Here is a 12,547-nt window from a genome sequence, read left to right on the forward strand (position 1 = left end):
CCATCTCAAACAACAGCTTAATTGAATTAAATAAAGACCTAAACACTTGTTTGAAGTGTCGAGACCATGTATAAGTTAAAGCCAATTTGAACCCAAAATCAAATTAGGTTTAATCTGACTGTTTACAGTTTTATCACAAAATGTTCGATTAGTTGTAACAAGTAGTGTAAAATTAACTCCTGCTTTATTATAGGCAAACTGGACATAAAAATGTTTGTGTTCTGATTTGGTTGTTTAAGGAGGTCATTTGTACATTTTTTATGAAATAATATTTGAAGGTGTTAGTTTATTTTTTTCTTTATGAGGTAAACATTCTGGTTTTTCATCTGACATCTCTGACAGTAACATGCAATTACCAGGATTCATTATTTTAATCACATGCAGTTCAGTAGACAGGTGTTGAATATTCTGCTTGCATAAAATGTGAATTATATACTGAATTTTGGTGTGAAATGACAAAGAATATTATTTTTTGTTTTATATATTTCCAGCTTGCTGCATGTAAGGATTATCGGGAGCGTCAGAACATTCGGAGCGCACTTCGGGAGCTAAAGGGAATTCAGCTTGATGGAAACTCTATTGTTGCTTACTCCTTCGACCCCAAAAATGTGAAGAAAGTAGATAGACAGACGAATAAGGAGGGAACAAAGTCAACAACACAAAAACAATGGTCTGCATTAAGGATCGGTGTGCTTGATGAAATTGAGGACAGAAATTACACGTTAAACAAGTATTTTGAAACCAGCTCTGGTGCTCATGATAATCATATCAATGGGTTATGTGATTATGAAACTCAGGAATCAAATGAAGATAAAGACTTTTGTGTAAGTTCGCAAAGGGAGAAACATACTGATGAAAATGCAAACTTGAAAAATGTAAATGAAGTTATCGAAAAAAGGCAAAGTTTTCGTACCTACCTTTATGCTGGAACTGTAGGTTCACCCAAAAATTCACCAAGAAGTACAAAGGATGAAATTTTTCGAGCAAAAAAGGTGAACATTCTACGAGTTAAAAACCTCGATAAGTCTGATCTGCAAGACAAAAGCACAGGCACTGAAGATGGCTTTGTGAACTTATCTAAAACTGATGATGAAAATGATGAAAAAGTTCTGGAAGATGAATTAAGGAATGCAGTTGGTGTAATTACGCCTTCTAAGTGGAAATCGCCTAAAAATGATAATAAAGGATTGGAAAGTGTTCAGTGTGTAGAGGAAAAATGCCTCAAAGAAGAAAAATTGACTGAGTCAAGAAGTGTCTTAGACTTAATAAATGAGTTCGAATCTCAGGAACCAAGTAATTGTGATAAAAATGTAGTAAGGGTTCCTCAAAAGAACGAGTCACATGTTTTTGACAAAGGGAAAAATAGAGAAAATAAGAAATTAGAGAAACATTCCAAACAGGATGAGCAGCATTGTGATAACTCAGGGCCAGTAAATTGTGAAGTTTCTAGTCAAAATGATAATGCAAAAACACATAGTGTGAAATCTCCGAAGTGTCAGAACAATAATTCTCCTAGAAAACCTAAAAAAATTGTGAGCTACAGAACATCGGCATTTTCATCCACATCAAAACTAAATCCAATTAGTTCATCTGTGTCAAGATTAAGATTACAAAGTGCCCCTCCAACTGTAACAAGTCAGGCAACAAACAAATCTCCTCAGGAACATAACAAACTCTGTGATACAATGAAGGAAATAACTCGAACACTGAACAGGTCAGTTCTAGAGTCTGAAGTGAATCCTAGGAGTGAGGCGAACTCAACTCTCAGTGGTAAACCAGATATAGAGTTTGATGAAGTCTTCATTAAAAACATGGAGAGCAACAATCTGACCCCAAGGAAGAAAGTTGGACTTGTACGTAAAAATAGGGTTGAATCTGATGAAAAGAATTTTTTAAAGAAATATCAAAAGAAAAGTAAAGACAGGGATGTTAAGCTTGATGAATGTGAAAATGTGCCAAAATTAGAAACAATTATCGACACAAAGAATGCAGTAAATGATAAAAGTGCCAAAAATGCTACTAAAATTGGATCAGTTAGGAGAAAATTGCCGGACATTCCCTTGAAAAAAGAAAGTGACAATGATGACGATGAGAGTGTACATCAGAGAACACTGCGTCTGCTTCAGGAACGCAAGCAGGAACGACTGGGAAAACTACATGCAGACAAAGATAAAAATAATGTAGAAAAGGAAAAACAAGACAAAGGTAAAATGACACCAGCAGACTTGAAGAAGACACTGGAACAAAAGCTTGAGAGATCAGAATCAAAGAAGAAAGCAATGCGGGTAAGAAGAGAGCTACAGTTACTGGACAGAGAAAATGAATCAAAAGCTCCTAGCTTAAGTCGCTCTAGTAGTGCTAATGGTGAAATAGGTGAACCAGACAATTTGGAAATTATTAATATTCTAAGTCAACCTAGAGCTGACAAAATGGATAAAGACAGTGTAAAAAACATGAAAAGATCCAAATCAGATGTGATTTGTGTGAGAAGAGCAGTGAGTGAGTCAGATACGATGTTCGGGTCTGTAAACTTGGACCAGGCTGAGGAGCAGAGTGACCCAAGAGTGATGGAACTGGTGAATTCTGCAGACCCTCGGACAGCCCTCGAAAGGATCAACCTGATAGGCACACTTATGCAGGAGGAGGCCAGGATACAGAACCTGGTAAGTACTCTTGACTGGTACAAAACATGCACTCAAAGAGGAATCAAAAAGTTTGTTGACTGATGATTATGCCGGACTGGTACAATGGGGAGGTTAGTTTACACTAATTATTTATCTTCATGTGCATACAGCTCTCAGTTGACAATTATGCTTCATTATTTAGGTAGGCTAATCATGACTTACTTGACTTACAGTCTACCATTAAGAAATAAAGAAATCTCGGCTTATGATTTGATGGGAAATGAGACTCAACATGGCATCAATAGCATGAGGCTGTACAGCTGGCCATTATTCGTTAGTCGTATAGATGCATTTGAAGATAATAAAAAAGACATGATTTTATTCTTAAACACAGAAATAACCACAAACTGAGTTTGCATGCAGACAGAATCTGCTAGTTTTACATTTCAACATAATTGTTTACATACAAACATACAAAACAATACTTCCCTTTATCTGATGTTATATTTTGCACAAACTTTAAAGCTTAAGTAAAATTATTACCATCCTGCATGCACTCATGATACAAAAACTGATGTTTAATGCTGAAATAAGTGACTATTACTGTGCATTTTGATGGTATCTCTTGTAGGCGGCATATTATGTATGCAAATGTAAGGAATATTTAATGGTTTAAAATTGAAAACTTTAATCTTGCATTGGGTCTGTCTTAGTTTAGAAATTATCTATTACTAACAGGTGTGTGTTTACAAAGTAATGGAAATTATGGTAAAAATATGTATTTTTGATCAAAAATTCAATACACTGTTAAATTGGCTGTAAAAGGAAGATCTCTGTTTCTTTATTGTATGTTGTTTTAATTTGTTTTTACAATACTCTTTCATTTCGATTTTTCATAAATTGTATGTTGCAAATTTAAGTATATTTATATGTTCTAAGATTTATTATAAATCAGCTTATTATGCATAAGTTTTTCGGAGAAGGAGAATTCATCATGGATGATTTGGGAGTATATTTTTAAATATATTGTCAGCTGGAGTGACAGAATAATTATTATTATTCCTGGATGATATTGAATTGCTGAATACGTGATAAAAATAAAATAAAACAAAATAATGGTCAGTTTGAACTGATATCAAAATTACCATTATTTTGGACATATTTCATGCAATTTGGTGAAGTAAACTGTATGATTACAGCTTCGGAAGAGCTCAAACTTCAGTGAGAAGCGCCAGATGAGGGCTGATGTCCGAAGACTGCGGCAGCGAAGAACAGGTAAATATCAGCAATGAATCTTTCTTTGTTTTTATAAACACCTGTTAGGGGAAGGAATCTTGACTTGAAAAGATGTGCAGGTTAAAGGCATACTTTCCAAGCAAACAGTTGACTTATACCATGTGATATTTCTGAAATACCTTGAACCATAAAATCACTAAATATGAAATTAATTCTTTAGCTGGGCGCCTGTTGGAAAAAACAGTTTTTTTCTCATTTGCATGTAAAGGGGAGTTACTTGTATTTCAGCATCCAATACTAAAAACAAGGCTGGTAAAGTTTTCTCCCTTTGATTTTTTATTTTTTTATTTTGATACCAAGTTCAAATGCAGTTTTTGTTACATGTTTGTGCTATTTTGTATCTCATACAATTATATAACAATAATATTGTTTTATGAAAATGTCACAGTTTAGAATTAATTATGTGTTTAATATACTCATAGTATCAGGTCACAAGAAGTCTTCTGTCACCGAGTCCATGATGGGTTTTATAATTACATACCCAATGTTTTTACGAGTTTTTTATCGACATCAACTGGGTACATATTTATTTTGTTGAGGGTACCAGCATGTAACATCCCCATTTTTATGCTTGATTAAATGAAACATTTCAAGTTTTATAAACTTTGTTACTAATAGCCCTGGAGTTGGATATATACACCGTGCAGTGTTTTTGTTTATTAATCAGGTGTCAAATTCAATTCTAGTCACCAGAGAAGTTACATATGTCTTGTTTTCTTAAATTTGGGATGGTTGACCTGCATTGTTTTGAAAAAAAACACCTAAAATAAACTTAAATGTAAAAGGCTAAGAATGATTGTTTGTTATATAAATATTATTAGCCATTTTGACACAATGACTTACAGTTGCATGCTGTAGTTAGGTCTTATATATATATATATAAGTAGCGGTATCAAGGTGTTCAAGTTCGAATATGAGCATTTAGAAACAATTAACATGAGCCAAATAATGTACAGATATCTATCCAACTAAATTACACCATTTGTAATGTTTAAGACTTTCTTCATGGCTCCTGTAAACCATGAGATCTACAACCCCCCTGATATCTTAGCCCTTCTTCATTGCTCCTGTAAACAATTAGTTGTACAACCCCCCTGATGTCTTAGCCCTTCTTCATTGCTCCTGTAAACCATGAGTTGTACAACCCACCTGATCTCTTAGACCTTCTTCATTGCTCCTGTAAACCATGAGTTGTACAACCCCCCTGATATCTTAGCCCTTCTTCATGGCTCCTGTAAACCATGAGTTGTACAACCCCCCTGATGTCTTAGCCCTTCTTCATTGCTCCTGTAAACCATGAGTTGTACAACCCCCTGATGTCTTAGCCCTTCTTCATGGCTCCTGTAAACCATGAGTTGTACAACCCCCCTGATATCTTAGCCCTTCTTCATGGCTCCTGTAAACCATGAGTTGTACAACCCCCCTGATGTCTTAGCCCTTCTTCATGGCTCCTGTAAACCATGAGTTGTACAACCCCCCTGATGTCTTAGCCCTTCTTCATGGCTCCTGTAAACCATGAGTTGTACAACCCCCCTGATCTCTTAGACCTTCTTCATTGCTCCTGTAAACCATGAGTTGTACACCCCCCCTGATATCTTAGCCCTTCTTCATGGCTCCTGTAAACCATGAGTTGTACAACCCCCCTGATATCTTAGCCCTTCTTCATGGCTCCTGTAAACCATGAGTTGTACAACCCCCCTGATGTCTTAGCCCTTCTTCATGGCTCCTGTAAACCATGAGTTGTACAACCCACCTGATCTCTTAGACCTTCTTCATTGCTCCTGTAAACCATGAGTTGTACAACCCCCCTGATATCTTAGCCCTTCTTCATGGCTCCTGTAAACCATGAGTTGTACAACCCCCCTGATATCTTAGCCCTTCTTCATGGCTCCTGTAAACCATGAGTTGTACAACCCCCCTGATATCTTAGCCCTTCTTCATGGCTCCTGTAAACCATGAGTTGTACAACCCCCCTGATATCTTAGCCCTTCTTCATTGCTCCTGTAAACCATGAGTTGTACAACCCCCCTGATATCTTAGCCCTTCTTCATTGCTCCTGTAAACCATGAGTTGTACAACCCCCCTGATGTCTTAGACCTTCTTCATTGCTCCTGTAAACCATGAGTTATACAACCCCCCCTGATGTCTTAGACCTTCTTCATTGCTCCTGTAAACCATAAGTTATACAACCCCCCTGATGTCTTAGCCCTTCTTCATGGCTCCTGTAAACCATGAGTTGTACAACGCCCTGATGTCTTAGACCTTCTTCATTGCTCCTGTAAACCATGAGTTATACAACCCCCCCTGATGTCTTAGACCTTCTTCATTGCTCCTGTAAACCATGAGTTATACACCCCCCCTGATGTCTTAGACCTTCTTCATGGCTCCTGTAAACCATGAGTTATACAACCCCCCTGATGTCTTAGACCTTCTTCATTGCTCCTGTAAACCATGAGTTATACAACCCCCCTGATATCTTAGCCCTTCTTCATGGCTCCTGTAAACAATGAGTTGTACAACCCCCCTGATGTCTTAGACCTTCTTCATGGCTCCTGTAAACCATGAGTTGTTCCAACCCCCCTGATGTCTTAGACCTTCTTCATGGCACCTGTAAACCATGAGTTGTTCCAACCCCCTGATGTCTTAGCCCTTCTTCATGGCTCCTGTAAACCATGAGTTGTACAACCCCCCTGATATCTTAGACCTTCTTCATGGCTCCTGTTAACCGTGAGTTGTTCCAACCCCCCTGATATCTTAGACCTTCTTCATGGCTCCTGTAAACCATGAGTTGTTCCAACCCCCTGATGTCTTAGCCCTTCTTCATGGCTCCTGTAAACCATGAGTTGTACAACCCCCCTGATATCTTAGCCCTTCTTCATGGCTCCTGTAAACCATGAGTTGTACAATCCCCTGATCTCTTAGCCCTTCTTCATTGCTCCTGTAAACCATGAGTTGTACAACCCACCTGATCTCTTAGACCTTCTTCATTGCTCCTGTAAACCATGAGTTATACAACCCCCCTGATATCTTAGCCCTTCTTCATGGCTCCTGTAAACAATGAGTTGTACAACCCCCCTGATGCCTAGACCTTCTTCATGGCTCCTGTAAACCATGAGTTGTTCCAACCCCCTGATGTCTTAGACCTTCTTCATGGCTCCTGTAAACCATGAGTTGTTCCAACCCCCTGATGTCTTAGACCTTCTTCATGGCTCCTGTAAACCATGAGTTGTTCCAACCCCCCTGATGTCTTAGACCTTCTTCATGGCTCCTGTAAACCATGAGTTGTATGTATGTGTAAGAAGTGGGCCAGTGTTATTCAAAGGTGCCTTTAGCATTCAGATTGAATTGCTGAGTTAGATTTAAAAGTTGTTCATTGCCCAAAGCCTTAAGCTTGTGTTTGTGTCAATGATTTGCCTAATGTTGGCACACAGGATAAGTTTGCATGAGAGGGCACCCGGAATCGGGGATCTCATAGTCCCATAGTCTTGTCAGCTCCAATCCTCTGGTGGTTCCTTGTCTCCTCTTACTGCACACTGTCTGTTTCTTGAACTCAAGTAGACACCAGGCCCCAATATCACGAAAATACTCAAGTTCAATCTCAATCTCAAATCAGTTTACCACATTAAAGGCATAGTATTATTCAAAATCTTGTATGCTTTTATTCTTTTTGAAAATGTATTTTCTCATAGAATACGGTATGTTATTGAAAGATTTTGACAATATTGCAAAGAAAACTAATTCTAGAGCAAAATATATACTTGAGTAATTGTAAAAAGACAATGAATTGTACTCAAGAACTTTTTTGACTGTAGAATATTTTCCCCTTAGAATCTAGACCACAATTATAATCAACATATTCAATGGTGGAATGCGGTTTTAAAATGTGTAAAATCATTGATATTTTTTCAATTAATTTTGTTGTTTTATGGTAAAATGAGCTGTGATTGAGTTTGAGATTGGACTTAAGTATTTTCGTGATTTTGGGGCCAGAGCTGAATGTTTTTGTCTGAAATGGCATGAAAACAATTCTGCTGAGGACTAGTTAGATATAGTCAAGTGTCAAGTGCTAGTTTTAAAGCCAGCTATGTTGAGTAATACAGTCTGTAAGTATCAGAAAGTTTCAAAACCTTTTTCCTTTTGGGTCTTTGAATTCAAATGCTTTATTATGAAGGTTTGATATGGCCAAGGAAAAAAATGTTTCATTAGGGTTACATCCTTTCCTTAAACCAGTACGGTACATTATGGTATAGGTAGGCTTTTTAAAAAAAAAAAATTATTAGGTTTTTGTAAGAACATTATTGTCATGATTGGAGAATTGTGGTAAAGTAAGCTTCTATATAAAGCTTTATAAGGTTTTAAACTACAATTTGAAACACACACTTAAATGTTTTTGGTTTTTAGACTGTCGGCTGCAAGCCGACAGTCTTTAGAGAGCGGTATTTCAGAAACGCGACTAGTCACCTGACACGACATATTGAACATGAATATATTAATACACACCACCTGCGTAGCAACAGAACTACTTACGTGAATGTGGGGCGTCAAGTACCTGGTTATGTGTATTTAACGCGTTATTGCCTTTTTTATGACAAACATTGCGTGTTACTCTTAGTATAGTTGTACCGTTGCAATTTGGTGAGTTTTATTGAACAAAATAATGAAAAATAATGAAAGTATAGCATTTACATACGCAAGTATCTGTGCGCAACTTGAAGATCTGGCATGCTGATTATTTTCTGCACCAAGCTGATATTGATAGTTATAATAATTTTCTTGTCAAATATCGTGAGATAAATTTGTACTATTAATCATGTTACAAATTTTCTTTTAATGTAAGAGTGGCTGGCATTTAAGAAACCTGGCACTTACATGTTAGATAAGAAAATTGCTACTTTTGTGTGATTAATCAGTGTCAGGACTCATTGACTTTCATTCTTACATTTCATTGATATAAGCTACACACTCTTTTGGAGTTATAATTGCAGCCAATTATGCACAATAATATTAAATAATGGGAATCAATTTTCAGCACTTGATTGACATTGTCATAATATTAAATTTTAAAATTATCCGCCTTTATGAATCATTTTCTTTTATACCAAATAAAGTAAGTGGGCCGTTGGTTAGAAATTCCCCTTTTTTTCATATCTTACACTAAGATATGATTAAGCTTTATTTCACTCCCAATTAATTACCTTGGGATGGCACTTTGTTTAATGGTGGTATAAGGTCTAATTTGCTAAATTATGCCCCAAGTATTTCACATTTTTTGGTTGTTAGAGATTTAAGGGATGGAGAAATAACAGTTCATTAAACAGTTCATTTGACTTCATTATATTCTACTCTTACTTAAAAGTACAAATTGGATATTAAAACAAAATTAATAAGTGTTTAAGGGCATGGCTTAATGGCTTATTGAAATAAAAAAGTATCCATTTAAATGGTGTTCATTTCCAAAAAAAGCACTGATTGTCTTCGGTTTAATTGAGTTATTTACAGGCAAAATACAGGTAATTGAGTAAGAATATGGGCTTGTTGATTTAGGATGATTGTTTTAGTGAAATACCTGTCAATACCAGGCAATTTCAATATTGTATTTGGTAGAGAGGGAGGGGTTTAATCCCCTCTCCATTATAGCCCGTCTGATATAAATCATCAGCATGCTTTGAATGAAACTCACAGTGTAATATCATTCAATAACAATATGACATAAGCTCTCAGCCAAAAGAGTGATGTTGCAATCTTCCTGCATAAATTAAACAAAAACAACAGCAAAAACTTCTTTTACTAACACATATCTGGACCCCCATTCCCACCAATCCCACTGCTGCATTAAAGATAAGTCGATAGGAGATGTAGTGCTTTGAGTGTCCTGAATATCTCCAAAAATGAACGAAACTGCATGGACTGTCCTTAAAAACTTTCTTCTCTTTCACTACTTGCCATATTGCACTTAATAGATATTTTAGTTGTTCTAAACTCTTAACCATTTGTTGATGTTGTTATTCAGTAAAACATTTGTCAACTGTCAAAATAGGGGTTAAAGATTATATTTATTATTTGATATGAGAAATGTGAATGGTTTGTGCCTTACGCATTATATTAAAGGATGTTTTTGGCAGGTATCTTTAGTGAATTGACGTCAGATGCTATGGTTGATTGAAGTGTCTTTCTTGTTTTTCTATTAAAACCTCGTCAGTTTAATTGGCCAGGTAATACAGGAGCCAGTACAAACTATGCTCAAACGTTAAAAGTTTTAAAAACAGCCCCCCACATGGGATAAAATAATATTTTTGCTTTTGAAAACAGATCACTGTGAGAAATCCTACTGATTTATCATTGGAAGATATGTTAAGAAAGGTTTCATTTAAAAAAAAAATTGGTCAGGCGTAAAATTTTGTTCCAATTCCCGCTGATCATTTTGACATCATGTTATTGAATATTGTTGCTTGGGGCTGGATGCTTTATTTTCACAGTGGGTAATGTTGTATGTATGTATATATAACAGAGAGGTCATATATTATTTAAAGGTTAGATCCAAGATGACTTGACAGGGGCGTCTGAGCGTTAAATGGAAGAGAAATGATACCGAGCGTTAAATGGAAGAGAAATGATACAAATAGCAATCATAGAAATGCAACATTGTAACACTTCCTTTGTTTGCAGGAAAGTGTCATATTTTAAATAATTTTTACATGAATATGGTGGAGTTTTCACTCTAAATTTCTCTGCCATTTTAGCTTTAGAAAAAGTGATTATTGCATTTTTGTGTAACATTTATAAACTTACAAAATACAGTTGTAATATTTTAACTTTGCGATTTGTACGTGTAATTGTTTCATATTCTTTGCTTAAACATACTATAGTTGGTGACTTCTGCATAAATATAGTTCAATGGCTTATTTTGCACTGTTGAAATCATTTAAAATGTAATGGATGTATTGAAGTAAGTACAATGCTGTATCACTGCTGTTATGGAATTAGATTTTTTCAGAGTTGATGGAAGGATCATTTCTTTGTGAGTTAGATATTGTAGCATCATTGTACAACTTTATAAGCTATTCAGCTGCACTATTAAGTGATCCTGAATTTGACATTGGGAGGGGCGGGGGAAGTGGTATTTCTTTGTGCATGAGACCCCCCTACCGACCCCTGGATCGTGTAGCGCTTATAATAGGATATTCTGCACAAACAAAAAAATGTGTGTAACATATTGCGCAAGCAAAATACTCAATGTTATAATTTCTACTCATCTGAAACTTTTATTTTATTTTTTTAGATAGTAGTTTGGGATCCTTTTATAGGTTACTTTATACAATCCTTTTAAATAGTAATAATGGCGATGACCAAGTTGTTAGCCTATCAGACTCTTAATCAGACTAACTTGGGTTCGATCCCTACTCGGAGTTTGTCTATGATAGTACTGGTCATTTCCGAAGAATGGTTAATGGTTCTTCTTCAGAGGTCTGACTTCAAAATATTTTCACAGAAATGTTTATTGTTTTATCAAAATGATATTTTTGATTTTGATTTTTTACTTTCTGTTCTTGTTTGGTATTTTTTTAAATTTCACAATCATTTTAGATATCCACTTCAAAGTTCATGAATTTATTCACAGTAACAATGTGCTCTTTTGTGACAAGTTATAAAACTCTTACATAAACAACTTAAATAATTGTAATTGTAAGAGTTATGGCCCTTTGTACCTCTTGAACAATAACATTTTTTTTATGTTTTTATACACCCATTTAAGAAATGGTGGTATACAGTAGGGTGGTGTCCAGTATGTTGTTCGATTAAAAACTTAAGAACCCTTTGTTCAATACGGTGAGCGATATAGGGCCATCTTGGCCCTCTTGTTTAGTTTAACATACATAAAAATTGATGATTTGTGTACTTTTGTGAATATTCCAATTATGAAAATAAGAACATATTTTGCAAGTCCAATCACTGAGCTAAATTACTTGTTGAGTTATGCCTTATGGTAAACAGAAAATCAGACAAGCGTTGGCATTATATTAAAATATGACCTTTTGCAGTTCTCTTCTCCATCTAAATAAATGTTTATATTATTTTCTAAAAAAAAGGTATCCCAACCTTCATAAGTCATTTCAAACCACTGACAGTCCAGGATGTAATAAATTGATGACTTTAATCTTTGTATTCTTGATTGGACATTATTATGTTTTCTTGATATGAAAACATGGGTGTGTGTGTCATTTGTAAGTGCAAGCCTATATCCAATGAATGTTTTGTAGTGTTGTGATGCAAACATTTGAATTGGCCCAGTTTTTTGTTGACGCCATCCCCAGTCCATGGTTTAAATCAATGGAAAACTTGTACCACTTTGATTGCCATTAAAAACATTGCAAAAAATCACTTGTTTGCTGTGTACATAATTGATAAGTAAATGAACCAAGGATCAGAATGCAGTTTGTAAACATAGGCTCTGTAAGGTTTATCAGGAAAGGACACCAGGAGTCAATATACATTTCAGGATTTGTTTGGAAAGTGAAATTCGTCACTTATTCTTTATCTTTGATTGAGTTGTTGCCTTGTTTTGTAAGATGTGAGATCAATTCTGTGTTTACTCTTAGGATTGTTAGCTATCATTGCGTCACAGTAGC

General features: G+C 35.7%; 1 protein-coding gene across 6 annotated transcripts in view; it reads left to right on the top strand.

Moving 5' to 3' along the window:
* Window positions 1-12,547, top strand: part of LOC128230330 (muscle M-line assembly protein unc-89-like) — a 78,679-nt gene that overhangs the window by 15,721 nt on the left and 50,411 nt on the right. For 4 of the 6 annotated variants that reach the window (XM_052942513.1, XM_052942517.1, XM_052942515.1 and 1 more), the window contains exons 2-3: window positions 492-2,663; window positions 3,824-3,899. In XM_052942513.1, coding sequence (XP_052798473.1) covers window positions 492-2,663; window positions 3,824-3,899 — 2,248 coding nt within the window. Of the gene's footprint in view, window positions 1-491; window positions 2,664-3,250; window positions 3,278-3,365; window positions 3,393-3,823; window positions 3,900-12,547 lie in introns of those variants that run through there. The other 2 variants (XM_052942518.1, XM_052942519.1) reach the window with 2 other exon arrangements.

This window comes from Mya arenaria, chromosome 4 (genome assembly GCF_026914265.1).
Source record: "Mya arenaria isolate MELC-2E11 chromosome 4, ASM2691426v1".
Classification (NCBI taxonomy): domain Eukaryota; kingdom Metazoa; phylum Mollusca; class Bivalvia; order Myida; family Myidae; genus Mya; species Mya arenaria.